The sequence below is a fragment of the Carya illinoinensis genome, chromosome 16 (assembly GCF_018687715.1).
Source record: "Carya illinoinensis cultivar Pawnee chromosome 16, C.illinoinensisPawnee_v1, whole genome shotgun sequence".
In the NCBI taxonomy this organism is placed as follows: domain Eukaryota; kingdom Viridiplantae; phylum Streptophyta; class Magnoliopsida; order Fagales; family Juglandaceae; genus Carya; species Carya illinoinensis.
This window is the reverse complement of record NC_056767.1, coordinates 22866038-22894032: the sequence shown is the minus strand read 5'-3', so window position 1 is coordinate 22894032 and position 27995 is coordinate 22866038. Positions and strand designations below refer to the sequence as shown.

General features: G+C 36.9%; 2 protein-coding genes across 4 annotated transcripts; both read right to left on the bottom strand.

The window, feature by feature from the left end:
• Nucleotides 1-51: 51 nt before the first annotated feature.
• LOC122299505 (inorganic pyrophosphatase TTM1-like) lies at nt 52-8008 on the bottom strand. Its single transcript, XM_043109856.1, has 12 exons — nt 7697-8008; nt 6401-6740; nt 5647-5761; nt 5199-5394; nt 4966-5079; nt 4680-4853; nt 3600-3794; nt 3284-3406; nt 3105-3217; nt 2814-2931; nt 2182-2454; nt 52-428 (listed from the first exon to the last, which is right to left on the bottom strand). The coding sequence occupies exons 2-12, from the start codon at nt 6738-6740 to the stop codon at nt 210-212; spliced, it is 1980 nt and encodes a 659-aa protein (XP_042965790.1). The 5' UTR covers nt 7697-8008; the 3' UTR covers nt 52-209.
• Nucleotides 8009-15694: 7686 nt separating this feature from the next.
• On the bottom strand, nt 15695-26854 carry LOC122298675. Of its 3 annotated transcripts, none has more exons than XM_043108536.1 (8): nt 26698-26854; nt 22411-25360; nt 21701-22234; nt 20824-21561; nt 19474-20229; nt 18531-19259; nt 17532-18402; nt 15695-16164 (listed from the first exon to the last, which is right to left on the bottom strand). In XM_043108536.1, the coding sequence occupies exons 2-7, from the start codon at nt 25201-25203 to the stop codon at nt 17557-17559; spliced, it is 6396 nt and encodes a 2131-aa protein (XP_042964470.1). In that variant the 5' UTR covers nt 25204-25360; nt 26698-26854; the 3' UTR covers nt 15695-16164; nt 17532-17556. The 3 variants fall into 3 exon arrangements, with proteins under 3 accessions (XP_042964470.1, XP_042964468.1, XP_042964469.1); XM_043108534.1 differs by lacking the exon at nt 15695-16164 and adding an exon at nt 17048-17270; XM_043108535.1 differs by lacking the exon at nt 15695-16164 and adding an exon at nt 17048-17270 and having other exon boundaries at nt 22411-25394; nt 26698-26806.
• Between the last annotated feature and the right edge of the window lie 1141 nt (nt 26855-27995).

The following is a 27995-nucleotide window of genomic DNA, read 5'->3' as shown; positions in this document are numbered from 1 at the left end:
ATGAGAGGAAACTGTGACGAACAACATAAACCCTACAAGTACCAAGGACGGTTTAAGAAAAAAGGTATCAAGGAAGATAATATTGACTACAACTCAAGATTTGCTACAACTCCGAAACTATGGAACTATCAATGATCAAATCACTCTCTCTCTCTCTCTCTACGCTAAAGTTTGATCGTGTAAATGTCAATGGATGCTGAAAAAGAAGATTACTTTTCAGATGCCAAACCTCTGAATAAAAGGACACCTAAACCACCAATTGCCAAAGTTAGAATAAGAGGGAAGCTGATGGAATCGGCATCAATCGCTCTGTTTGTATGATCTGTTCTTCCATGTTGTGATCTCTCTCCCCTGTACTCATGCAGAAAAGTGGTCAGATTGTCCAGTTGATGAATGATTTGCCGTTGTCCCCGGGTAATAAGAAGTATCTGTTCAGGAAATAGGTACCATAATCAAAAGCGTGCAATGGAATATTAAACATGAATTGTGGCATAGATACAAACACTTATGGACAATCATCTTGAATTTGTATTTGATCAGACATCCACTGCAACATGACAAGGAAGACCCTCTGTGATTTGGGGCATATATGATTTTAATGAAATGGATAGATCTGTGTCACTTTAGTTAACATTTAGCCAAAATCAAATTTACCCAATCTTAGTGCCCCATACTTTCAGTCATGTAAGGATGAAGAGAAGAACAAGAAAAGCCAACTCCCAAGATGCTAAAAGCCACGCTTTATCATGCATATTCCTCTGATACATCATGGTTGGTAGGGGTGTCAAATCGTGTTAATGGGTCATGTTCATTTCGTGTCAAGGCATGTATATTATACTTTATGGGTAAACCCAACTCCGACTTGTTAAATTTATTGTGCCAAAATATCAAACTCTAACACGATTCATTAACATAACGAGTCATGTCGTGTCAACTCGTTTATGCAAATGGATTGAATAGACCCGAAATTAACTGGTTTGACCTGATTAAATTTAGTACAATTTTATATAAATGTTAAAATCACAATATCTATAAAAATTATAAAACTAACTATAAGTCCAAAATTACAATCCAAACAATAAAAATATTGAAATTAAAATTCTAAAAATATTAAGGGCATAATTGTAACTTTAACTTTCTTAACGGGTTATAATGTGTCAAAACGGGTTGACCCGTTATCAACCTGTTAACAATCGTGTCTTAACAGGTCAACTCATTTTGACCCAAATCCGCTATTATCGTGTTGTGTTCGTGTTGGGTTAATAGGTCGTATCACATATTGCCATCCCTAATGGTTGGCAACAACAGTCGTTTCAAATGATGTTGTCTATTAATTTTCTGATGGAAGAGGACTAGAGGAACACGAGTTTCCATCCCGAATGTGGTGACTTAGTAAGGTCATTAGGCTGACACTGATATTCTTACACGTTTTGTTTGCACATAAATTACTAGAAGAAGAAAAAAGCTTTCATCCAAAAGTGTTCCTTCTATCATTATAAATGAATTGAATCTCATATTTATTTACAACCATTCTTTCACTTATTAGGGATACTTTACGTCGTTCCTACTGACTAGTGTTCCAAACAAGTATATATCAAGATCAGAAAGAATCGATAATAATTTGACCCAAAAGGCTGCTTCACCTACTATTTGTGAAAGGAGATTCAATGTAATCTCATAAATGTTATTCACACCCACATGAAAAAGGTATAGTTTAGCACTACACTGGCAGGGTAATGTTCTTTACTGCTCCACTTTGCAAAGTCTGTCCTAGATACACTCATCTCTCACATCTTATCATCCGAACCCCTCTTCCTAATCCTTTTACTTCATCTATTTTGTCTTTTTCTTGGGCGGGACAAATCATATCTTCAAAACCAGAACTTCCAACATTTTTTGGTTGAGAGAGCCACTAACTCACTTAAAAATAATTATTTTATTTACATAATAAAAGATGATCTTATATTAAGTTTTCTTTAATTTTTGATAAAATAATCTCTCTTTTTCTTTTTTTTTTTTCAGGACAGTTCTGTTTATAATTTCCCAATCTATTTTACCCTAGGTAGCTAAAAGACTAATTAACGAAACTTTACTAGTGCTATGTGACACAACAGTCATTTCTCTCTGTTTTTTTTAGCCCCTCACCAAGTAAAAAGATGGAGATGATATTCTTTAGGTTACCTCTTCCATTAGTGGGGAATCCCTAGCCAATTGGGAAGAAGATGAAGAGTTGGGCATTAACGACCCAGTCAATGAACCATTCCCCAAGCCAGTTGCAAAAAGAGAAGTGGGTCCATTGCCATTGGATGCTTCAGCCTGCAGAGCCAAGCTTTGTTGACTAGCTGAAACTCTCCTGATAGAGATCTTTGAATTCAATTCTTCAATACGAGATGTAAACTCATCCATTCTCTCATTCAGTGTAGAAATTTGTTCCGAGAGTTGAGTGAGAATTCCCTGAATGAAACCAAAAATAAATTGATGAGCGAAACTAATGCCATGTAAACTGATGCATGAAGGCAATACAGAGAACAGAACCAGGAAAGGGCAATAAAGGAAACAGAAACCAATCTGATGGCAAAGATATATATATTTTCAACAATGGTATTGGTTGATGGTGATACCATGTCTTGCAACTCCTCTCTACTAGGAAAAAAGACATGCGGGAAAATTTGATATAATCTTGCCCCTCCTTCTATTATAGTTTCTAGCTCATAGAGCTCATAGACAACAGAATGGTAAGCTCCCACAAAGTTGTCAAAGAAAATACCAATATAATAGCATCAAATAACTCTTAAAATCGGACATATACTCACTTGATTTGCAAGTGCTGCAGGTGATTCTGGGGTTCTCCCATCAAACCTTCTGTTGTTAACAGAAAGCTTTGTCAGCTTGGGCAGGTTCTTGTCCCGTTGATTTATGTATGACTGTGATCTGCCGAAAATGTAACAGTATTTTGAGAGCAGACTTTCATAAACTTTAAATAGTTTCGGGCTTTTTTTAAGCCAAAAACTGATAATATATAAATAGAACGAAGGAAGAACATGTGAGCTTCTTCCCATCTCAGATTGCTGAAACATAAAATTGTTGCTAGAACTAGAGAGTACCGATTGAGATACTTCATTCTCCTATCTGCAGAGGCTCGTGAAAGGGCTTCTTTAGGGCTTGAAGCAAAATCATCATCTATGCTAAGCTTTGTCTTCAAATCAGCTGGCAATGCCTGCAAACTCATCAGATCAGGACCATGAACACGTCAGATATTTGCAAGCTCAGTTGGAAGTCATACCATGACATCATTAACAAGCTTCTCCAGCTGAATTTGTTCTATGTAAGTTCGAGGAACATATGAACCATCCAAACCCAACTGCTCTGCGATATACTTAACATGTAAACGATCTCTTCCCTGCACCTTAACACCAGAAAAAAGGAAAAATAAAGACTAACGCTAGCTTTGGAAATTCAACTAAGAAACCTTTGAAGCAGAAAACTTGTGCATAATCACTAGGTACAAAACAAAAGAACCCAATGCTAACAAAGAAGGGAATTGGCGTAATAGGCTTCAAATCAACTCGAACAAAGGAATGAAGTAATTGGTAGAATACCTGAACATATTTCCGATTAAGTTGTTCTAGCCAATCAATTTTCACGCTCACCCTGTCATTGGAGAAGATATGGCTACTCCGTTTCAGGATGGTCGCAATTGTATACCCCAAGGCCATGAGCCCTCCAAGAAGGCGAACACTAACCTCAAAAGTGATTCTAGGTGATATTATAAATGGACTATCTGTAACCCATTCCTGGAAACAAGAAGCAGGATTTGTCAGAAATCTAAAGTTTCTGGCACTTTTCAGTCTTCATAGGTCCCTTTGTAAAATTTAAATCATCAAGGGAGAACATTTCAGAAAACTCCATCAGCCACTAAAGAACATAATCCCTTTACAATATTGTTTGTTCATGTTCCGTGGCATTAAAGGGAACCACAAAGTCAACATAATTTCATATTAAGTATTCACAATCACAAAATATCAAAAAATCCAAAAATTCCTTAAAGTTACAATCTCGCTATAGAACACCAATTTACAAAATCTTGTTTTCAGGAAGAGTGAAAAAAGAGTATCAAGATATAGTCACTAAAAGCTAATTAATTGTATTAAATTCATATGAAACAAGTACATGCACCGGGGGAAGAGGGAGCCTTTAGGTATAATGTAACGTATATTATGCTACATACAAGCTTCCATGTTTGTAATATCTATGATTACACTCTTCATGAGCAAAAGTGTGACGTGATGTGTTACCTCTAGAAATCTGGTACAGAGGCTTTAACAATGCACTCAAGCAAGAGGTGAAGGGGAGAAGATACAGCCAATGCAGCAAAGAAGTTTAATAAAAAGATGAATCAGGTGATAGCATCCAATATCGTATGATAAAATAAAACCTAAAATCAAGACGGTACAAGTAGATTCTTTTTTCTTTTTCTTGATTGGAGGTGGAAGAAAATATGAATCAACCCCTGGATGTCTGATATCCTTTCATAATTTAGTATTATAAGAAGTGCAATATTTTATCCATTTTACAACAGTTGACTAATTGCAGTAGGGACAGAACAGGAAAAGTGTAACAGTATGAAAATAAATAAATAATGCCTGCAATAAAGAAGCTTGATTTTACAGTATCCCTACCTCGAACATGAGATTGTACTTGCCATCTCTGTTCCTCATCCTCAGATATGATTGACATGCTTCAGGATCTTCACCTGGCGGTAGTAGATATATGTCATATGTTTCCTCTGTAGTTTCCTTATGTTCTTCAGTAAGAATGGCCTTGATTTGATCTACCGTCACAGCACTTGTTGACTAAAAAAATTCAAAGCACTCAGTGCAAGAGTCAGATGAAACAAACAAAATCATGATTCACTTAAAAACAAATTAACAATAAAAACTCCAGGTTGGTTAATAAAAGGTTCACCTTTAGTATATAAGTGGGGTTCTGAAATCCAGTGAAAGGATTAAACTTATTGATGATTCTTATATGTGCTGTTTGGAGATCAGGCTCAATAAAAGCTTTGTACATGGGATATACCTGTGTAAAAGAAAAAGAATGATGAGAATAATTATAGATGAGTTAAAAGTGCAATACTTAGTTCCAAACTCTGTCAAAGTCTGTAAGCAAAATATCTAATGCAGAATCAGTGAAAATACCGTTTCGGAGATTTGATGAATTATATCTTCAGGCTCTTGGCCAGCACGTTGAATATCTCGTAAAACCCGTTTGACAAGGTCAAAATGAACTCCACCAGTGACAGAGACACGAAGATCTAGCAAAGGTCGTAGTTTTTCACTTAAGGCGTAGATGCCTTCAATTATCACAATGCAGGAGCTAGGGACTTCAACTGTCCTACAAGAAGAATCAGTGTGACCAAGCAATGAGAAATGAGCCATGCATGTTGATTGAGCAGGTTTAAATTATACATTTATGAAAGCACTAGGTATTTTAAGTAAGACTCTAAAGAAAAACCTTGATAGTGAAAACATTTTTAGTTTGTATTTCTTTCTGTCTTATTTCCCCGTGTGTAGGCAGAATAAGTGGAGATGTCACTTAACCTGGACAATAGTCCAATGGAAAAGAGAGATTTAAGCGAGACACAACCTGTAACCTATGCGAGAGCTAGTCTTGAAATCATATATCGGCACCTGAGTAGGTTTCCCTGCTTTTAAATCACGTATGTTCTCAAGCAATGTGTCATAATCTGTCAAGCGTGGGTCTGTCACAAAACATGACAATAATTAGAGAGATGAATCCATTTTTTTTTCCTGACATAACAAGAGAATAGAATAAAATCCATTTATAAAAAATTTCAAAGACGAACACGATAGCCACAGTACTTGGTGAATGAGAATGTTGTATCTATGATTATGCTCAATATCTAAGCCACTCAAGAAAGTGGGATTGACTAAGTGAGGTGGAGAGAAGGGAGGAATGATAAAGATGGATTTAAGATCAATAATGCAAGTTATGTTCAGGATTATCTGCTTAGGCAGATACTAATCTTAATAGCCCAAAGTATGCTTAGAGATATCCCAAAAATTCAATTTTATGTAATGTGTACTAGTATTCTTTGCCAATGTTATTGACTAAGAAGTCCTAACAGCCAAATCTGCCAGTCATTAAGGAGATCCCCAACCATATGTAGAAACAGTAAAGCGTATCGTTGGTTCTCACTCGCTCACTCGTCTTCTCAAAGGGAATCCGATAGAATGAAAAATGCAGTTGCTTGAGAAACTAAAGAAAAATTGATGCCTGTAAGGATTTTCAAGACCATACTCGAAATCCACAGAAGTAAAAATGCTGATCACTCCACTATAAAAGGTCAAGTAATAAATCTGAAGAGATTCAACTTTACCATCATAGTTCCCATCAATAATTCGACTAGAGTCATTATAGTTGTCCATTGTAATGACAGCAATGCTGGGCATAAAGTTGAGCACCTTCTCAGTGAACACAGTCTTCCCAGCTCCAGAAGGACCTGCAACTCCTACTAATATTAAGCCTTCATTCTTTTGAGCCAGCAACTGGCATGCGCGAATTACAATGAAGAAACCTTTCTCAAACGACAGTGGATCTTCAATTGGGACAATTTCATGGCGATCAGAGTCCTTTCTCTTAACCAGCTGGACCTGATCCCGCAAAAGACCAGAACGTCGCCGAGGTGATTCAGCACCAGAAGAAGGGTCTTGAGCCATCTAAAATCCAAAATATATTTTCGAAGAGAGAATATTAAGTACATATAACAAAACAGTCAAAAGTAAAATGTGTTTAAACATACAAAATCAAATCGCTAGTGAGATGGCATAACTCAAAACTATAATGAAATATTATACAAGGCTAAGATGTAAAAGTTCAAAATTGAACATCGAGATGCATACTTATCAGAGTGCATGAGTATGTAGGGAGCATGAAGCTTCCACATGCACCATAGACTAGTATGCATACTATTGGGATTTTCATCCTGTTTCCTGTATCAGTGAGTCAGAGTTCTTCTAGACCTAGTCGGCTGGGATTAGAAAATGCAACCTTCACCACTAGATTGCAGGTTCAAGGAAACACATACATTAAAAAACGCAAGAACATTATAAAGAAAGAGATGGAACTTGTGAATTGGAAAGATACATATCTTTAATCATCTTGAATTAATCAAGATGAAATTGAATCCTGCGATGGATGTTTTCACCAGGTGTCAAAGCAATTAAAGAAGTAAACAAAACACTATCATACCTCGTTCGAAAGACGTTTAAGACAACACTAAAACTCACATTCTGGTCCATAAAACTATCAATATCCAACAAAGTTCTCTCCTCTTTTCAAAAAAAAAAAAAACAAAGTTCTCAATATGCACATTCCTAAAACCTACCCATCCACAAACACACAAAAACGAAAACAGAGAAGAATAACTAAGTGACATCCAGTGAGATTTTTATCCCATAAGAGACGAAGTAAGCGAGAAGAGAAAATTCACATAACAGTCGGAAAATTCTTCAACCAACATATTCTTTCGAATCAATCAAACTGTATGCCAAAGTAGCCAATTGAACAGAAATACAGTTGAAAATAGACTTGCCCAGAACAAGAATACAAAGAAAATCATTGTAGTCGAACTTGACTAAAACAAAGAAAAATGATTTCTTTAATGCATCAAAACCTTTTCAAACTGAAAAGAGAAACTCTCTGTCCTCAGTGCTCTTGAAGCTTCTTGAAACGAAAACGGATCGTCGGTGAAAATGATTTCTTTAAAGCAAACAAAGCTCTATAAACTGAAAAAAGAAACCCTCTGTCCTCTGTTCTTTTGGAGCTTCTTGAAATCGAAATGAGTAGCTGGGGCTGGATATTTTCCGGGGGATCTTGGGATTATTGTAGTTATGGTGATTATTTTTGCAAGGACAGGAAGGAAGGGTGGGGGAGCGAGGAAGCCACGTGGTGGGATGTCATAGATCGAAACAGAAGAGTACGAAGAGACTGCAGTCGTTGAAGTAAGGAACGTAGGAGCACCGTCTCGGTATGGCAGTTAACAAGCGGCACATATTTTTCATAGCAAAGACTTGATGTTTTTTTTTTTTTACATTTTTTTAATTATATTTAAAAATAAAAATATTTATAAAAAATATTATTTTGATAAGTTATTTTATAAATATTATTCATTTAAAATATAATTATATAAAAGACTTTAAAAAAATTGTGCATGGTCGTATATCATTATCCTATTTTTTTATGAAGTGACGTTGAATTTCAACAAGTATTTCTTAATATTATGTGAATATTTATTTATAAAAAGTTTTGGGAATATTCTATAAGAAAATGTTATTTTAATTTTATAATCATCATCTTTTTATAATCCCTACTTAATATTTAATGATTGTGTTATTATTTACTTATTTATTAATTATTTCATATTATTTTAAAAGATGATTAAATAATAATAGTTTAATGGAGGATGAATAAAATGTTTTAGATATATAATGTGCCAATAATTGTATCAATTTTAAATATTTTTTTAATATTTAAAAGGAAAAAATGTTGCCATCCATTAAAAACGTTAATTCCTAACATGGTCAACATATATTATGTTCCATATAAAATAAACAAACATAATTTAGATAATAAATACACGTACAATTTTACATAAACAAACTAATAGAATTATAATAAGAGATAAATGACAAATAAAGAAAAAATCCTACAATCAATTAAGGAAAAAAAAAAACAATAAAATGAAGAAAAAATATATTTAGAAGGCTAACTTTTTACACACTGTGCATATCGCTGATGCGGAAGCTTTACACGTCAATTATGTTAAAAAATAATTGGTATTTTAGTTTTTTAAAATTATAATATATCCTACTATAAATAGTATGCTAACACTGGCTTACATGTATCAAAACTTGATCATAAAGTAAAATATCAAAATGGAAATATTGGTGTTGAAAGAGTCTAAAGTTAAATGCAAAAATAATTACTTGATTAAGTAAGTCTAATTGAAGCAATTTGTACGGAATATGCGGTAAGACTTTACTCGATTCCCCCATGGCCCATTGTGGCCACCTAAGGTAGCGATTTAAGTCACCAAAGATCAAGTGGCTAACAGCAGCTACCCCATGGGCAGCTCGATCTGAGCTGCCTAGTTGGGCGGCTACAGTCAGCCACATAAGGGTAGCTACTGTTGGCCACCTGAGGGCGGCCACTTGAAGATGACTTTAACTAGCATTCAAAGATGAGCTAAACCTTCAGAATGTCCACCAGAATGATTAACATTCATTTAATAATGATCTAAGAAGTCTAGATATATTTTTAGAACATAAGATCACTTCCATATCTTAATGGAAGTGGCTTGTCAAGTTATGTGATATCCCCTTTTTACGTATATTTTTATTGAATGATTATTTCAATTATTATAAATAATAGTTCTATTGTTTTAAATTTAATGTGTTATTTGTTGGGTTATTTTATGATTTTAAGTTGTGTAATTTATTTTAACATGCTTTCCTGTTATTAATTATTGTTTTGCATTTAAATCACTCTTTAGCTTAAGTTATTTTATTACTGTTGAGCTTTAATTATTTTATTTTATTAATATTGAGTTGTAGTGTTTTTATTTGGTTTCTATTTATTTTATTGTGCTTTTTTATTTTAAAGTAGTTTATTGTTGAATTTTATTATTTTATTTTATTTTATAAAGTCATTGCGTTTGAATTATTTTATTTAACTTGTTATTTTTTAAAATAGTTTTTGTTGAATCAGTTTCTAGACCCTAGATGTGAGGACTGAATCTCACTTTTTTCATTCCCTTTTTCTTTTTCCTTTTTTCCTTTTTCCCTTCTTTTTCTTTTCTTTTTTTCTTCTTTCCTTTTTCTTCATTCTTTTCTTTATTTTTCCTTTATTTTTCCTTTATTTTTCCCTACTTCTCTCCAGCGTGACCCAGCCCCCTCCCCCTCCCTCTACGTCTGTTTATCGTCCCTCCCAGACTGCCGCCATCAACCCGCCGTGCAGTGCATCACCCCCACCGGTTGACTCCCCTCTAGCCAGTGATCACTTTCCTCCATTTTCAGGCCAACACGTGCAGCCGTTAGCCGCCATGCATGGCTGGAAGCCACGACCTCTCTTCCTTCTAGCTCCACTGTGCGCCACCCATTGTCGTCGCCGTTGCTTCCATTCTCTTCCCCACCCATCGGCGACCTCACCCCTCCATTTTCAGCCCTCCAAACGCCGCCATTAACCGCCACAAGCACAACCCAAGCCGCACGGTTTTGTGCTTCCTGCGCTGCCGTGCCTCCACCGTTGGCCACTACTTTTTCACCACATCATCACCGGCCTCCCAGCTACCTAACCCACCCAACCCCAGCTCTGATCCGTCACCGGTGAAGCTCAACCAACCCACTTTTCATTTTGGGCTTTTTGGCCTTCAACCGCTATTCGTGCAGCCACCCACGGCTAATCACCACTTCCATTAACTTCATCAACACTCCTAAACCCTACCCTAGCCTTCCATAGTCTTCGTTTGTCCCCGTTCAAATTTGGGTATTTAGTTACCCACGACCACAGTGCATTTTGCACTGTTATGTTGCTTTTCCTCAGCCTTTTGCAGGTCGTTGATCCTTCAAAAAATATTTTATAGCACTGTAAGTATTTTTCAAACTTCCTTTTAGATTTAAATATATTTTTGTTTTAACAATAAATTATGATTCGTTAGTTATGCCGGACTGAGTCTGAGGAGTCGGGAGTCGGATGGATTAGATGACAGAGTTATTTGTATGTTGGTTGATGTTGAGAATTGTTGGATATATTTATGTCTTGTCATTTGCATTGCATAGTGCATGCATGTACATGTGTTGAAAAAGAAAAACTGAGATTTCGTGTAATTGCATGCATGTTCATGTGTTGGAACTTGAAAACTGGGTTTTTAAGTGAGAAATGATTTTTGGGTATATTTGAATGATTGGATTGACTGGTTTGAGTCAGAGGTACTGTAGAGATGGTGGAAAGCATGGACGGTAGTAGAGTCCCACCTGTGATTCCCGCCTACGGTGCACGCGGCGTAGGGATGGTGGTGAGCAGGGATGGTGGTAGAGTCCCGCCTGCTATTCTCGCCTACAGATTGACTTGTAGGGATAGTTGTATGCATGGACGGTGATAGAGTCCCGCCTGTAATTCTAGCCTACTGTGCAGGCGTAGAGATGGTAGTGAGTAGGGATGGTGGTAGAGTCCTGCCTACAGTGCTATGATGGTTTGGTTAATGGGTCATTTTCTGGAAAAATTGCGGGATTGGATTTTTGGGCCATTATTTGAGATAATGGCGATGAAATATTTTAAAGGAAATGTTTTGGGCCAAAATGGGATTTTGGCGTGCGAGGAAAAATGAGGATTTTCGGGACATATGCGTATGGCATCATGTTCATGCATTTGATTATTGCATGAATAGATTTTTATCTTGAGATTTGTTTGGTTTGTTACTTACTTGCGGTACCGTCTTTGGTAGTGTAGATTTTGATGCAGAGGATGAGGAGGCTGAGTCCGAGAAGGCGGCTTCGCCAGAGAAGTGATCGGGTACACTCGTGGATTGTGATTTATTTTCCTATTTTTGATTGGTATTATATTTTTACTGGTTATTTGTAATATTATTAGTACACTTGTTTTTAAGTGAGTTTGTATTTAAACAAAATTTTGGTATTTAATTGAAAGACTTTTTATTATCTCTACGTTATTTTTATGTACACGTGTTGCATGTACACACATTTGGCACTTGGCGATGGGATACATGACCCGTGTTGTTATTATCTTGACGCCTTGATTTCCACGTATCCGTACATAGGAGTTGGGGGTGTCACAAGTTCATTGAGCTATGACTTTACAACTGAAATATAAGACTGAAATGGAAAGAAAGTTTAGCCATTTCACAGCCTTGCACCTAGTTGAAGGAGTTTAATTTCTTGTGAGCATAAACAAGCAGGGACTTTTTTAAAACCTACAAGATTGGCCTCATGCCAAAAAAAAACTTAGAATATATATATATTGTGGACATGTTTCACTATCACTCACGTATAATCACTTACAACTAAAGAGTAGAATGGCTTAGGGGTTCACAGGAACGCCTCTGAGGCCTAAGTTAGATATCACAATGTGGCAATCCCCTTAATACCAATGAATCAGTTAGTTTTTCATGTACTTGAGTTCTCTATATATATAAAGCTCTTGAGAAATCTGTTATTATGTGATAGCAGACTTATCTGTTATTGAAAATTCAAAACCTGGGATGAGGGGTTCATTTGATATTCAATTCAAATGATAACCGCTCTCATCCCACGAACTCTCAAGTAATTGTCTCGTTGGTATTGGGAGCAGATTGGGACCCTGGAGGAGGGCCAAATTCTTAGAGGGCCACAGGCCAAGAGCCCAACTGGTGTTCCGAATTCGCTGACCAACCCTTATCAACCTCCTAAAGTATTGAGCCCTCTCCATTTGTGTTCTGCCATTAGAGTGTTGGTTCATCTTCGTGCTTTTTTGTATTCCAACCGTCGCTCATATTTAAGATTTATGGACTCCCTTTTTCTCATTTCACCTTCGACTTCTCTTCCTTTCTTTTCTTGAGTGTCTTGTTGTTCTTGGGTTCTTGTTTTCTTTTCAACCATTTTATCGATGTCGTACCTCCTTTTCAACTCTCGCTTCGCTTCAATGGATTCTTCCAAAGGCAAAACCTCAGCCTCTTCTTGTGGGGTTGGTTCTTCACAACCTCACGACTCTCCCATCATCACTGAAAAATTCCCCATAAATCCTAATAGAGAAGGGGAGAATGCTCCGCCATCAATATTTATGGGCCATTGATGGTCTTCGAATGTTTCTCTTCGCGAATGTAAGGAACAACTTCAACATCCTTGACTCAATAACTCTGAGGGCACATTCTCAGAATCAGAGGGCCATCGATGCAAGATGTATAGCCGTTTCTGTCGCTCTTTATCTTGCAATGTTTACAATGGGGCTCTATTTTCCCTTTGTTTGGCCAGTCCATGACGTATTGGACGTCTTGGGACTTACTCCGGCCCAATTGGTGCCCAATGCTTGGAGGATTTTGATGGCATGTTGTGTTTATTGACGGCTGGTATTGGAGCATACGGGTGATGAATATCTCAATCTCACAACTCGCGAATTCTTATCACTTTATGGATTTAGGCATTTGGAGGGGAACCTTTGTAGTTTTAGGTCCCATAACAAAATAGTTGAATTAGAGCGCAAATATTCTCATGCTAAGGACTGGCAAAATAAATTTTTCTTTGTTTCTGGTATCGGTTGGGAATTTCCTGTGGATGAAGTTCTAAATCGGGAGTTCCCTCCTAGGGCTTGTTGGTCTACCGTTCCTGTTGAGGCTGAATTTGAGATTTTTCTTTCCCCTCGTGAAGAGGCTCGCATACAGTTGGTACAGACGACAATTACCCTAAATCGTGTTTTTTGGATATCATTTTGACCTCTAGTAATATTGAAATATTTATAATGGTGCCTAATCGGGTGCATATCCTCGGTTGTGAATTTTTGGGTGCCCTTTCACCGATGCAAATTGAAAAGGAAATCATGAACCACTGTTGGTGGGGAAAAGAAGAAGAATAAGGCTTGTATTGCTTCACACTTAGATGAGTCCAGTTTGGCAAGGTGCGATTCCTCGCCAGCCCTCTCAGGCAAGCAGTCATGTGAAATCAATTGTTTCTCCTGTTCCACCAACCATTTCTCTCAACGAAGTCATGGCTATGGCTGATGAGGACCTCGAGGTTGTGATAATTGTCGAGGCTGCAGTTGAAGAAGCTACTGCTAGAGTCGTTGTTGAGGGGATTACTAGCAAGACCACTCAATCCCCTATTGTACCAACTAGTGTTGTGCATCTGGAAGGTGACAATGCTCATTTTGATGAAGGCGATGACATTGTCTTGTTAAATCCTAATCTACTTGCTGGGCCTTCACCTGCGCTCGAGAGCTTTCCTTCTTTTGATGTCTCTAGAGTTAAACATGTCGAAGAAACATCAGTTGTGCCTGGTTTGCCTCTTGCTTCGATTGTTTCTGGTGAGATCACTCCCAACTTACCCTTCATTTTTCTTGCCATATCCCTTGCAAGTAGGAGTAGGGTATCAATCCCCTCTTCATCCTTTAGCATCTCTCCCATTAGGGGTGGCGAGCCGTCCTTAACCTTTCCTAAGGAAAACCCTTTGATTGATCAGGTATCACCTTCTCGAGGTGATGATTCAGAGGTGCTCTCGGGTCCCCAAACAAAGGTACCCATGAGCGTTCCTCCCCTAGTTTCTCCAAGGTCAGCTGAAGATGTTCCCACCCAAGGGGGTTTTGCTAATGTTTCCTTCAGAATTCCTGATCCATGAGGTTCTTCTAGTTCTCACCCATCTAGCTCTTCATCCCCACATGCTTGCCGTGAGGAGGCCTTTCACTCCATTGTTCAACATCTTCAAAGTATCCTCTCACCGATAATTATTTTTATTGTTTGCTTTCTTGTAGAGAGTTGATCGCCTGGCCGTTGACTTGGTTGAAGACCGTTTGCAATTATAGGAGGAGAACTAGTCCATGTTGTCCTTCTTGTCAAGCCCACAACGCTGTCTTCACTGCTCGTGCCTAGAAATATCGAATGGCCATTGAGTTGGTTTAGGTTGAGGCTCGTTCCCGTGCATTTGAGGATGATCTGGCTTCCCTTCGTGCCTAAGTTGACTCGCACTAAGGGGAGTTGGCGTTCCTACCTAGTTACCCTTGAAGATAGGGGTTGAGAGGCTAACATGAAGCTAAGCGTGGCAGAGGGCGAGAAAGTCAATGTTGAGAAAGAATTGGCCGAGGTGAAAAAAGGACTCAAGGACAATGATCGCCATTTCTTGCAACTGAATGACATTCTTGAGAGTTGCAAAAAGTAGCTTGCAAATTCGGAAACCAAGGTGACGAAGTTGAACATTGTGTTGGGGAATTCTCAACACAAACTTACTCGCGTTCTCCCCAAATTGGCGGCAGCCCCCAAAGTTTGATTGCGAACTTGGATCCTTGGCTTCAAGCTCAAGAGTAAGCAGCTATGTGAGCTTCTTCTCAGCGACCCTGAGGTGGACTTGCGTACCCTGGACTAGAAGTCTATTAAGGCCAGCCCTATTGCTTATCATGTTTTTGACTTATTCAGTCGGAATATCAAGCCAGATGCTTTTCCTCCTCCTCGCCCAACCTGAAGACTATATATATATACATATTTTTTTTTTTTTTGTGACCAACAAGTGAACAATTTGCTGTATAGTTTATGATATACTTGATCATTTTTAAAGTTAGGTTAGTGGGAGAGTTCCTCAACCACATTACCTTGGCAAGAAAAGTGTGGCGGGAGAGTCCCTCAACCACGCAACTATTGGCAAGAGGTGTAACAGGAGATCACCTCGATCGTTTAACCTTAAAGTTAGGTTAGTAGGAGAGTTCTTCAACCACATTACCTTGGCAAGAAGAGTGTGGTGGGAGAGTCCTTCGACCGTTCAACTCTTGGCGAGATATGTAACGGGAGATCATCTCGACCGTTTAACCTTAAAGTTAGGTTAGTGGAAGAGTTCCTCGACCACATCACTTGGGTAGTTCCTCGACCGCATCACTTACATGGGGTGTGTGAGCTTTATAAAGTAAAATAAAATTGAGCAACGAGAGGAAAGCAGATGCAGATGTTTATTTTTGAATAAGCAAAACAATAGGTTGTAAAAGTGTACATATCTCTAATTCAAATGTAGTATTTTCTTATGTGCTCCGCATTTTAGGGATGATGTAACTCACACCCCGTGGTGTCTTTGAAGTGGTAAGCTCCCGGTGGGTGACTTGCAACTACCACATATGGCCCTTCCCATCGCGGTCCTAATTTCCCTTCTTCTGCTGTAGTTACTCCAGTTTCTTTCAAGACCAAATTGCTCACTTTGAAGGACCTGGGTCTTACTCTTTTGTTGAAGTATTGTTTCGCCTTCTTTTTAGAAGCTGCTGTTCTGGCTTCTGCATCTGCCCTTGCTTCCTCTAGCAGATCTAAGTTTTCTTCCAACCTTGCCTCTTTTGCACTTAGGTCGAAACTCTTCCTCTTGTGGCTTTGTGGCCCGTTGAGTTGACCCACCAAAAAGAGTTGCGGTGCTGTTATTTTAAAAATATCAAACGACAAATTCTTGGCAAAAATCACGAAATTTCTATGCAAGCTATATAAGCATTCACAATATATAGTTTTCGAGAACGAATGTATCGTATCACTTAAAAGTTGTTTTAGGTCACCTTCCTAAAGTTTCTTGCAATTGATTTGGAGACTTTCCATTGCATAAATTAAAAAAAAAAAAAAGAGTTGTAAAAATTGAGAACCGTGTAAATAAATGAAAATGCACAATAGACTCTAAAAATATATTTTCTCAACTTTTTAAAATCATATTCTATAGATAAATTATTTTTAGCAACTATATTTATCAAACTATATCTCAATCGGGTATATATTTTGTATCTCAATAATATGGAATATATCTTGTTGATAAACGTCCTCATAATGCTAAATAAGATTTCTCACATATTCACTCTAAACCTATGAAGGATGGAAAATGATTTCTAGAAATGCAAATTATGTACAATTTTTTTTGAAAAAAAATAAAAAAAGTAAGACACATCTAATCAATTTTAGATATAGTCATACGGTATGGAAACCTCATGTGGGGCTCTTTATAAAAAATGAATTTTTTTTTATGTAAGTCACATATGTATTTTTTTTTCAAATAACTTATAAGAGACTTATATATCTTAGAATTGTTTCTAGCATTATTGTTCAAATGACTAACTAGGCTTAATAAGATCTAATTTGCCTCAAATTGCTTGTAGGCTCAAGTAGTGGCAGCAACCCCAAAATCACATTTCCAAACTATTTTTTCTTTTCATTAGTTGAAGGCCACTTTGACTCAAGCTCACCTAAACTCAAAAACCCATCAAACAAGTTATCAAATGTAAAAAAACAAGTGCACGTACACATGAGGGGCGGAGGTTGAGCTTCCCAAGTATATGGAAAGCTTTCATTCTAATGAAATACAAGGCCTGGTTACCTCCAATTTGAGATATAAAAATAGGGGAATAAATAATATGTCCATCTTCGAAATAGAGGCAAAATAATTGCACAAGTGAATATTACAAAATAAACTGATACAAAGTTTGAACATTTGAAAGAATTTCACACAGAACTCCAAATGTTATATTCAGCACGAACCTTTCTGCAATAAAATTTTTTTTAAAAAAAAAAAGAAAGTCAACAATTATATATATTTCTTAATCTTCAAGAATAATTAATCATTTAAATAATATCTATTGAAATCCTCCAAGCAATTATTAATTTCGTTGATTTCCTCAAAAGTGGGGGAAATATATAAATTTACTAAAAGTGTCCAAATTCATAATATTACAATATTTGATTATGAATTAGAAATCAAATTAGTGGTGCTGAAAATATGAAATGTGTTAAATAAGATACTTGCCTTTTTTCAAATAGACTGTTGGCTATCAAATTAGTTTGTCCTCCCAAAGCCAATGTATGGTGGTATTCAGGTCCTGCATCCAATGGTTATGTGATTTCTCTTCTCTTGTTGCTTGTACACTTTCTAGCCTTGGCGTGCTTAGGACTCCATGACAAAAAGTTTTCATCCCAGGGCATCCTCCCACAATTACTTCCTTCAAATATGGGAACATAATAGAATAACTTCCTGAGCAAAAGCTTGTGAAGCTTGGTAAGCAATCAAATTTTAAGCAAGTCAATTTGCTAAATGTAATCACCACTTTGGCTTCATCATCCCCCCTCGCCACAATTTCTGTTATCTCTTCGCATGAACTTACGCTCATTTTTCTGAGCTGCACCAGGCTTTTGGCTGTTGGGTATGTTATTAAATTGATCAATCCTTTACAATTCAATATCTCAAGCTCCTTCAAATTTTGGAAACATACCGAGGATGACACTAAACTTTTCAATTTGTGACATTCTGACACTGCTAGAACTTCCAGCTCTTTACAAAAAACTAGAGATTCCTGGACGTCTTCTTTCCACAAATATTGTGTTAGCATATGTGCTTTAGACACTCTAAGTTCTTTTAGTTGTGGGAGTATCCTAGCATGCTTTCCTCGGCCAATAATTTCTTCATATGGGAATATTTCTTGCCAATAATTACAGCTCACAAAAAGTTTCTCCAGGTTTTGTAATCTTTTTAGTAAATTAGATGGAGAAATAGCTGATGTATCATGGTTGCATTTCACCGCTAGAACTTTTAACTTGCAGAAGGACTCTACCAAAAATTGGTCACACCATGTGGTGTGATGAATGTCCGATTTCAAAACCTCCAATTTTGGGAATGTATCCTGTAAAAGAATCGAAGTTAGCATTCAATTTGCTCGAAAAATTATACATTACGAACCTCTTTTTCTTGATAGAGGGAAAGAACAATATGACTGGTGCTATTTAAATATTTAATTGATTGGCCTCTTACCTCTTCAACCAAGAAAAGAGGATGTTGAATGGAACTCTCGAGTAGGCATTGTTGACTTGTTTCTTGAAAGCACGAGGATTTGGAAGCAAATATACTAACTTGGTCACATCTCCACACATTCAATTCTTTCAACACTGGCCATTCTAAATTATGCACCTCGGGGAAAATCCACTTGAGTTTTGGCAATGCCCCAAGTGCCAGAGAAGTTAGTTTAGGGAACACAAGTTTCCCTTCTGCTTCTTTCTTCTCAGCAATGGCCTCAACCCCACAGTCAATTACTTCAAGAGACTCCAATTTTGTGAGAGTTCTGGCCATGGAAGCAGGAAAGAGACATTCCATGCTCTCACACCCGTTGGCACGTACATCATGTAAATTTTGAAAGCTTAAAATATCACAGGGATCCTTATTCGATATGTTCTTCAACTTTGGCAGATCACTCAAATATAAGTGCTTCAATTGCGTGACTATTACATCACTTGTTTCATGAAAACTTGGCCCTTGTAGGTCAAACACTTGTTCTAGAGAACTGCAACCAACTACATTCACCAACTCCAAACTCTGGAAGACTTTAAACATCTTAAACAGAAAGATGCTATTAAGATTTGCACAAGCTTCAACTCTCATCATCTGAAGTCTACAAAAAGAATCTGCTGCAAATTGGGTATTCCATATAACTTTCATGTCATCCATGTGGGAGATTATCAGTATTTCCAAACTAGGGAATGTGACCTGTTGGAGTAGAATTCATCCAATAGGAGTCAAAATAGTGACAAATCTAAGCATGCATCATAACTTCACATAAATCAATATATATAACATGCCAAGTTAAAATGGCCAAAGATTTCGAAATTTATAACCATATCTTGTGTTTTTCATCATTCTAGTTACATCTTTTACTCAAAATGTGAATATCTTAAAAGAGCAATAATTGAGAGGCTATTACCTGATCTTGATCAACCAGGAAAAGGGGTTGGTCACTTGAGATCTTACTTTGTCGACTTTCTTCAAGTCCCTCTTGTAAGCTCTTATAGTCTGAAGCAAATATCTCAACTTTTTGACATCCATCCACCCGCATATTTTTCAATGATGGCCATTTTGAAGTATGTACTCCTGGATAAAACCACTTGAGTTTTGTCAACCCTCCAAGATTTAGTGTAGTCATACGAGGGAACACAAACCTTGGTGTTGCTTCTTCTCCTCCTCTTGCAACAATTTCCTCAATCCCACAATTAACTATCTGAAGATCCTCCAATTGCCTGAGACTTGTAGTCACCGAGGCTGCTGGAAAGAAACTTTTCAAGCTTTCACATCCCTCGGCATAAATTTGATGTAGATTTTGAAAGCTGCAAATATTTGGGTAGTCCTTATTCCATACATTTTTTAGTCTTGGGAGACGCACCAAATACATTTTGCTCAAATAAGTGGTTGTCACAACATGCACTTCGACATTACTATTCTGCTCTTGCACTGCTACTTCAAATACTTCCTCCAGTGAAGCACAGTCACTAATGTGTACATCCGTTAGGTTTTTGAATCTTTTAGGCATATCAGAGTTGAATACGTGCAAAACATTTTCACAAAACTCAACCACAAGTTCTTTAATATTGCAAAAGGAATCCGCTGCGACTTGGTCGTGCCATATGGTTATCAAGTTATCCATATGTGAAATTACTAAATTCTCCAAGCTTGGGAATGCTACCTGTGAATTCATTCCAATTAATGTGTTAACATATTATATATTTCCATCCACAAATGCCAAACAAAAACTGAAGGGTCATGCGCCACAACCCTCTACAAATGCTACACCACATTTTGACAAACCAAAGCAACAACACGCAAGCAATACCCACCATACTTCTGTCTCTCATATTAGATCTAGACAAGTAAAAGATGATAACAGTGGATTACAAGCTTATGCTACTTCAATAAAATAAATAGTATTAAAATTTTGTTGATTGGAAAAAAGAGTACCGTCTTCTCATTAGATCTAGGGGATGTCATGATTACAAATTTGGCTTATAAATTTCTTCCATTGTTATGTGTGATGTTGCATGTTTATGACAAAATATGACATTTTAATTAATTATCAAGTTCGATGCAAGTAAATTTTGCTCAATTTTGTTGCGCTTTAATCTGTTCAATATTTATGAGTATACTTTTCTTGCTATATGTAATGGCAATATATTTCCATTCACAAATTCAATAACTTTATCTAGTACAACTAGTTATGTTTAGAAACAATGTTAGTTCTAAGACTTCTACCTTAATATAGATTAATTAAGCCTTTTTTTACCTCATGAACCAAGAAAAGGGGTTGCTGAGTGGACATCTCATGCTGGCTCTCTCGAAGTGTTTCTTGAAAGCTCGAAAGTCCATAAGCAAATATGTCAACTTTTTGGCATCCTTCCACCTGCAGCTCTTTTAGTATTGGACATTCTAAAGTATGTACTCCTGGGTAAAACCACTTGAGTCTTGGTAGCCCCTTAAGAGTTAGGAGAGTTATTTGAGGGAACACAAACCTTTCTATTGCATCTTCTCTCCCTTCACCTTCAACAATTTCCTCCACCCCACAATCTATAATGGCAAGACGCTCTAATTGCATGAGACTTCTAGCAACAGAGGCTGGAAAGAAACTTCTCAAATTCTCACATCCACCAGCTTGTATTTGTTTTAGATTTTTAAAGCTGAAAACTGCTTTGGGGTCTTTACTCCATACATGCTTCATTTGTGGAAGACGAGCCAACCACAAGCCTTTCAGAGGTATGGTTGTTACTGCTTGATTTTCATTAACATTTAGCTCTTGCAGTTCAAATACTTCTTGTAGTGAGCGACAACCAGTTACGATAATTTCCTCTACACTCTGGAATCTTGTCAGCATATCAGATTGAAAAATGCTCACAAGATTTTCACAACGTTCAACTTTTATTTTTTGTAGATTGCAAAAGGAGTTTTCTGCAAATTGGTTCTGCCATATGTGTTTTAGGTAACCCATGCGAAGGATTGCCAACCTCTTCAAACAAGGGAATGCAACCTGCAACGTTAATCCCATATATCAATAATATAATACACCTGACCATAATATCTCACATAATGGAGGATCTAATAAGTAGCCAGGATCTAAAATGATATCTATCCAAAAAAGAAAAAAAAAAAGAGGAGCCAGATATTACCTCTACATTGAAGAGAGGTTGCATAGTAGTTGCAGGCCTCTCCTCTCCATTGGTTTGAATGATCTCCTGGCATGTTGTTGCTCCTGAACTAGCAGGATTGAATATAAATGTCACTAATTTAGGGCAATGGTCTATCCACAGGTTCTCCAAGGATGGAAATTGGATGTCATACCCTACACAGAATCTTTTGAGGTTTGGAAGATTTGTTAGCCTCAGGCATTCTAGCCGAGGGAACACCTCCTTCGTAATTTCTCCAGTTGCTGCTATTTCTTCTGTGACTAATACGTCTTCCATAGCCTTACATTCTGATATATGAAGATGTTGCAAATGCACCATAAATCTAGCTGTAGAGAATGACAGTAGATATTTCATATTACAAGAGCCCTGCACCTCCAAGTTTGACAAATTCTGAAACCTCGACATTGCTTCCATGGTTGTTAATCTACAAGACAACCTTGCCCGATGTTGGTTGTGTTGTTTCTCTTCCAAGTCTACAGAGGATAGTTCCAACTTTTCCAAGTTGGGAAACACAACCTGCAACAACATTTAATTTTTATATCCATCAAATCCTTTTTTTTTTTTTTGGGTTCTTCCATTTGAGCCTTGAGAAAATGACCAAATTAAAAAGGAGTGCGGCTCATAGCATTATTCTTTGACTCATGCTCATGTGCGTGTGGAATTATTACTTGGAAAAATAAACATTCGCATACCTGTTCGTGTAGAATTGGCATGTCAAAATCAAGTGTGCCCTCCGAAACACTTTCTCCAACATCAGTTGCGAATGAATTTTTTGTTCTCAAGAAGCTCATAAGCTTTGGAAGATGTTCTAGTGCCAAGCGACGCAGTTGAGGGAAAAAGATTAAATCCGTGTCTTCTATTTCTCCTTCTTCTTCTATGACTATTGCACCCATGATGCTGCATTCTCTTATCTGCAATTCTTGGAGTTGTGAAAGGCCCCTTGCTACGGATGATGGGAAGACAAATCTTAGTTTTTCACAATGTTCTACTTTTACAACTCTCAAGTTACGAAAGGATGCTGAATGAAGTTGGCCATGACAAATATATTCCAAACCAGTCATATTTTTAAGAAGAAATGTCTCCAAGGTAGGAAAGGAAATGGTCGTGATATGCATCAGAGAGCTAATGATATATTTGATCTCATCATTATTTTGTATATGAAGATGCTTTAGTTGTTGAAAACCTTCTCGATCTAATTCATGTAGAACACTCTTAACACCCTTTAACTCATCTAAATAAAGACATTCTGTTCTATTCAACAACATTTTAATTCCAATCTCTGATTGAAAGCTTGTCTTCAGCTTGAGTTTTAATGTTCTTGAGCATTCATGCTCATCAGACCAGTCCCAGACATCTCCTACCAATATGTTGTATCTTTCTAATTTTCCAAACCGCATATCTTTCGGTAGCATGCAGGCATCTCGGATATGTATCTCCAATGAAGTCAAACGTAACATATACTTTAGCTCAGCAAGGTTAGCATTGTTTGATCTTTTAGTGATGAGTTCTTCAGTCTCCCATTGAACAAAGCTATTTTCCATATACAATTCTTCTAGTTCCACCAAGCTCGATAGGACATTAGGTGGAATCACTTCAAGTTTGGAACAATCGGTCAGATCTAACAACCGTAAACAACTCAACAACCCTATTTCTCTTGGCAATGTTGAAATGTCGGAATAGATAAGACTAAGAACTACTAAATTCTTAAGTTCTCCAATCCCAGATATGTCTCCCAACTCACATTGATCAAGACACAATGTTTGTAGGTTTCTTAGAAGAAGAAGTGATGAAGGAAGTGATGAAAATTTCATTGCTGTCAAATCCAAAACTTTGAGCTTTTTCATCCCTTGAAAGAAAGTGCTTGGCATTTGTAAAGAATGATCTGATCTGCCATTGACATAAAGGAATCTTAATTCAGGACATTCCAATTCATTTGGAAGTTGATGAATATCTCCACCATTAATAGAAAATGCCTTGCATCTTTTTAGTGCATCCATATCTGGCCATTCTTTAAGCCCTCCATCATCTCTAATGAAAATCATATCACAATCCTTTGAAGCAATTAACGTAGCAACATCAAGAACAAGGTCGTGCATATGGTAATGCTTAGATGTGCGAGGACAATCTTGCAATAGACACGAGTCTTTCAAGTTACGAAATAGTCTATGCAATCTATTTCTCGCATCTTCCAATGTGTTAATTCCATGAAATAGACCCAAACCATAACAATATTTCAACAAGTCCTTACGGTCAATGCATAAACCCATTTCAGCACAATGCAAAAATAAATATTGAATCTCCTGACTTTCAAGATGCCTATAACTCAACTCTATACAAGAGTATATAGTTGACTGCATTCTTGTGAGATGTTCTGGAGCAGGACACCGTAATTGCTGTAAGGCATCCTTCCATTCATGTAAACTCTTATTTCTTAATGCCTTAGAAATTGTTACAAGTGCAATAGGCAAACCTCCACACTCTTTAGCTACCTCAGTTGCTATGAATCGTAAATTGGGGTCTTTAATAGAATCACCTGCCATCTTCTCAAATAATTCACATGCTTCTTCTTTGGGTAACACTTCAATTCCAAAATCTTTTTGGGTACCCATTTCACAAGATAATAAATCTTGTTGTCTAGATACCAGCACTACTTTGCATCCCTTACAAGGATCAATTCCTATTGCTTCCAAATCAAGTTTCTCCCATACATCATCTAGGATAACAAGTATCTTTTTTTCTTTTGTTAACCTCTGCCGTAGATGAATTGCTCTTCCGCATATTGTCTCCGCATCAAGCTTGAGATCTAGCATTTCGGCAATTTCTCCTTGAATTCGTCTCAGGTCTTGGCTCTGCGTCACATCTGCCAGAGCCACCTCATCGAATAGCTTATCTTCCTTGACTTGCCTGGCAACTTCTCTCATCAATGTAGTCTTTCCCACACCAGGCATTCCCCATAAACCAATCAAGTTGATATTAGCATCTCCAAGTGCCTCCTTAAGTCCCTTCACAGTTGGCATTCTTGACACAAATTGCATGCAATCCATGTATCTCATAGTTACTATCCCTTGTGGAGCAGGACGGTATGAAATTCTGTCAAATTTTCCATTTTCCAAGGCTTCGCCAATGGCTTTCACTAGATTTTTAGCCTTCCGACTTAGCTGATGTCTTAGCTTGAAGCTCAAGCACACCCCTTTAGAGCACCTCTTCTTTGCTTCTTCTTGGCCTTCATGAACTTTCTTTGCCAACTCTGTAATGTCATCTACCTCCGTCAACCATTTTTTAACGTCATCTACAATTTCTTCACCGTTTCTAACAGCAGCGTCAATGGAATGTTGCACGCTATCTCTAACACGCCGCAACTTCTCTTCCCGATTCTTCATCTTCGCAACGTTGCTACTGTAGCAAAATGAATAACCTAGCCACTGTCCAACTGGTGCTACCGTGTACTCAGCCATTTTTGCTACAATTTGTACAAAAATCTCCATTCTTATTTTTTTTCTCTTTTGTAATTCTTTTCTTGCTGTTGACCCTTTCTTTTAGTAAACAATTCCCACAGACAAAAGATACTAGAACACGATATTGAACTAGACTTTCACAAGTACTCCATCAATTCTTCGTCATCCACTTCAATCCAGAGTAGCTCTGTAGATTCAAAGTGTGTAATTTAGAAATCAAGCTGATGGAAAAATTATAAACATTAGAATTCGAAATATATAATGAAGTATGCTCCAATAATAAAAAAAAAACAATCCATTAATAATACAACTCTGAAACTCATACGAGAAAATAATTTGAAAGCTAAGGATTAAGGAGGAGGCCAATGAAAACAAGGTCATGGCCGTATTATTATTATTATTATTTGTCGTAGTTACTTTCGTTAATTGTTTCAGCTCAATATTATTCCCACAAAGTCCTTGTTGAAAAATTACACATTTTGTCCTATATGCAATTTAGAGGAAGAAACTCCCACTCATTTGTTTCTAAAGGGCCCTTTCTCTAGAATTCTATGGAGACAATCTCCTTGGCCCCTAGACAGTTCCGGTTTTGCAGCTCTACGGATTATTACATGGATAAAGTGCTTATTAACTCCTTCAAATTCCCTCAACATCCCTTTAATTGAAGAGCCCCAGTTTCAAAATTTTCCTATTACTGCAATGAACAGTATATGGTTTATGAGAATTAAAATTGTGCATGATTCCATCAATCCAAACTTGAGAAAATTTGTTGATGGTGTTTTTAAAGAATTTTAATGAACATTGTAATGCTTGGGGGCAATAAGCAGCTGAATAACCCTTTGAATTGGAAAGCTACACAAAAGGGCCATTATTTGCTAACTTTTTGATGTAGCTGTGAGAAGCACATGAAGTACTACTACAAGAGGTTGGATCTCTGGTTTTTGTTATAACCAACTTCATTGTAAGTCAAAATTCAAATCAAGGTGAGGCCACTGCAATTGAGTCTGCCTATGGGGCCGGGGAATGGTACTGCATGCATGGGTGAAGCCTGATATCAGGATTTCAATTCCAGGAAGAAGTAGTTGGCCGGTGAAAGTATTTCACTAATTAACGAGCTATGAGGCATGCAACAAAGACTCCCCTGAACGTCAGTAGAAGTTCATCTCTCAAAACACGATTTGATTTGTACCCACAAATCCATGCAACTTATATATATGTTCACCGATGGGACGGCCTGTACTGAGGCAACGGTCTAACTTAGTACTCTTTTGTGGTTTTTGCGATCACCTTAACACTTTCGATCAAGGTATCACCATATATATATAGAAAACAAAAAACAAACTAGAGTTCCATAGTAATGATCTAGAAAAAACTCTATAGCCCAATCCAAGAAAAGCATATTGTTTTTTTTCATTTTATTTAAAGGACTCGGCCGATATATTAAATCTGGTTATCACTACAATAAATTTGAGAACCAAAGCATGCGAGTTATAGAGATGGCAAAAATTAGAAGCACGGACGTACCTCTCTTTTGATGCTCCGAAATATCAAGACTGCAAAACAATGATGCTCAATGGCTATAGCAGCTAGCGTGCAGAATGAATCAGGGACTGAAACGAGCAGATCATCACGACCAAAAACTAAAGAGTCAAGGAGAAAAAAACACCATCTACCAGTCTTTGTTTTGGTTTTGAACTTTTGGTTGCAATTAACAACCACCAATCAAACCAAAAAGTCGTTGCCTACGATCTCATTTTCAAAGAGTACCAATGACAGTTGCGATATATATATATATATATATATATTCAAATAGTGTTAGATATTATAAAAGTATATTTATATATTAACAATCCTTAAATTTATTTTATAATAAAATATAATTTACAATTTATCATTTTGTAAATTTATTTTTTATTTAAAAAATTTAAATTAATGTAAAAGTAAAAATTTAATTATTTATATTATATTCTTAACAATTTCTCAAATCTGTCTAGAAAAGGTGTAATCAGAGAGTTCGTTCTAGTCTCTATCACTCATAGCCCGCGTTGGCATTTCTAAGAAACTTGAAGGTAATAATATCGTCGTTTCTCCATGTTAGGGCCATATTCATACGCGGTGAAGGCGGTAGCAGCGAACTTTCCCCAGCTTCTTTTTTACTCTCACCGGCATGCACGATAGATACACAACTTTTTAAAAAGGCTCAACTTTAGATTTTACATCATAAAAATAAAAAATAGAAAAAAAAAAATCCAAATAACAAAATAATTTTGGAAGACAATCCTTTTACTAATTAAAGTTTTTTTTTTAAAAAAAAAAAAAACTTCATTATTACATATTTGAGCATTTGATAGTTTATAATTAATGTTCAAGCAAAGCAAAATATATATAACTATTATCCTTTTTTTTTTAAAAGAAACAATCATCATTAATTCATCAGAGAAATTTACATCCATCACCGAATAGATGTAAAGATATCCCACATCAACCATTACATTATAAACCAAGTAGTGCATTTAGAATTCCGGCCACCAATATATTATTTTCTTTTGTGACTAGTCTGATCTTGACTATTGCTGATACTCTCTATAGAAACGTCTAAGAGACAGCACTCTACTTAAATAGAGACTCAATCTCACTCTTTATAGAAAGAGAGAACTCAACCTCTAGAGACAAATGTATAACAGACGAACTAATTTTTATTTTATTTTTACTAAACAATAAGGAAAGTAGGAAAATAGATACGAAAATGGATGGATTACAGTTTGGAACAACTTCAAGAGACTTCGGAATCTGTGATGACGCGTGAAGGCAACACGCTTGTC

What these genes read in the sequence shown, in the direction of transcription:
- LOC122299505 (XM_043109856.1), bottom strand. Translation starts at nt 6,740, where the DNA reads ATGGCTCAAGACCCTTCTTCTGGTGCTGAATCACCTCGGCGACGTTCT. An exon ending in TATTGATGGGAACTATGATG is followed by an intron (nt 5,762 to 6,400) that starts GTAAAGTTGAAT and finishes GTTTTGTGACAG; the next exon opens with ACCCACGCTTGACAGATTAT. An exon ending in AGAATGAAGTATCTCAATCG is followed by an intron (nt 2,932 to 3,104) that starts GTACTCTCTAGT and finishes CATTTTCGGCAG; the next exon opens with ATCACAGTCATACATAAATC.
- LOC122298675 (XM_043108536.1), bottom strand. Translation starts at nt 25,203, where the DNA reads ATGGAGATTTTTGTACAAATTGTAGCAAAAATGGCTGAGTACACGGTA. An exon ending in AACCTCTCTTCAATGTAGAG is followed by an intron (nt 21,562 to 21,700) that starts GTAATATCTGGC and finishes TTAACGTTGCAG; the next exon opens with GTTGCATTCCCTTGTTTGAA. An exon ending in CTCTTTTCTTGGTTGAAGAG is followed by an intron (nt 18,403 to 18,530) that starts GTAAGAGGCCAA and finishes ATTCTTTTACAG; the next exon opens with GATACATTCCCAAAATTGGA.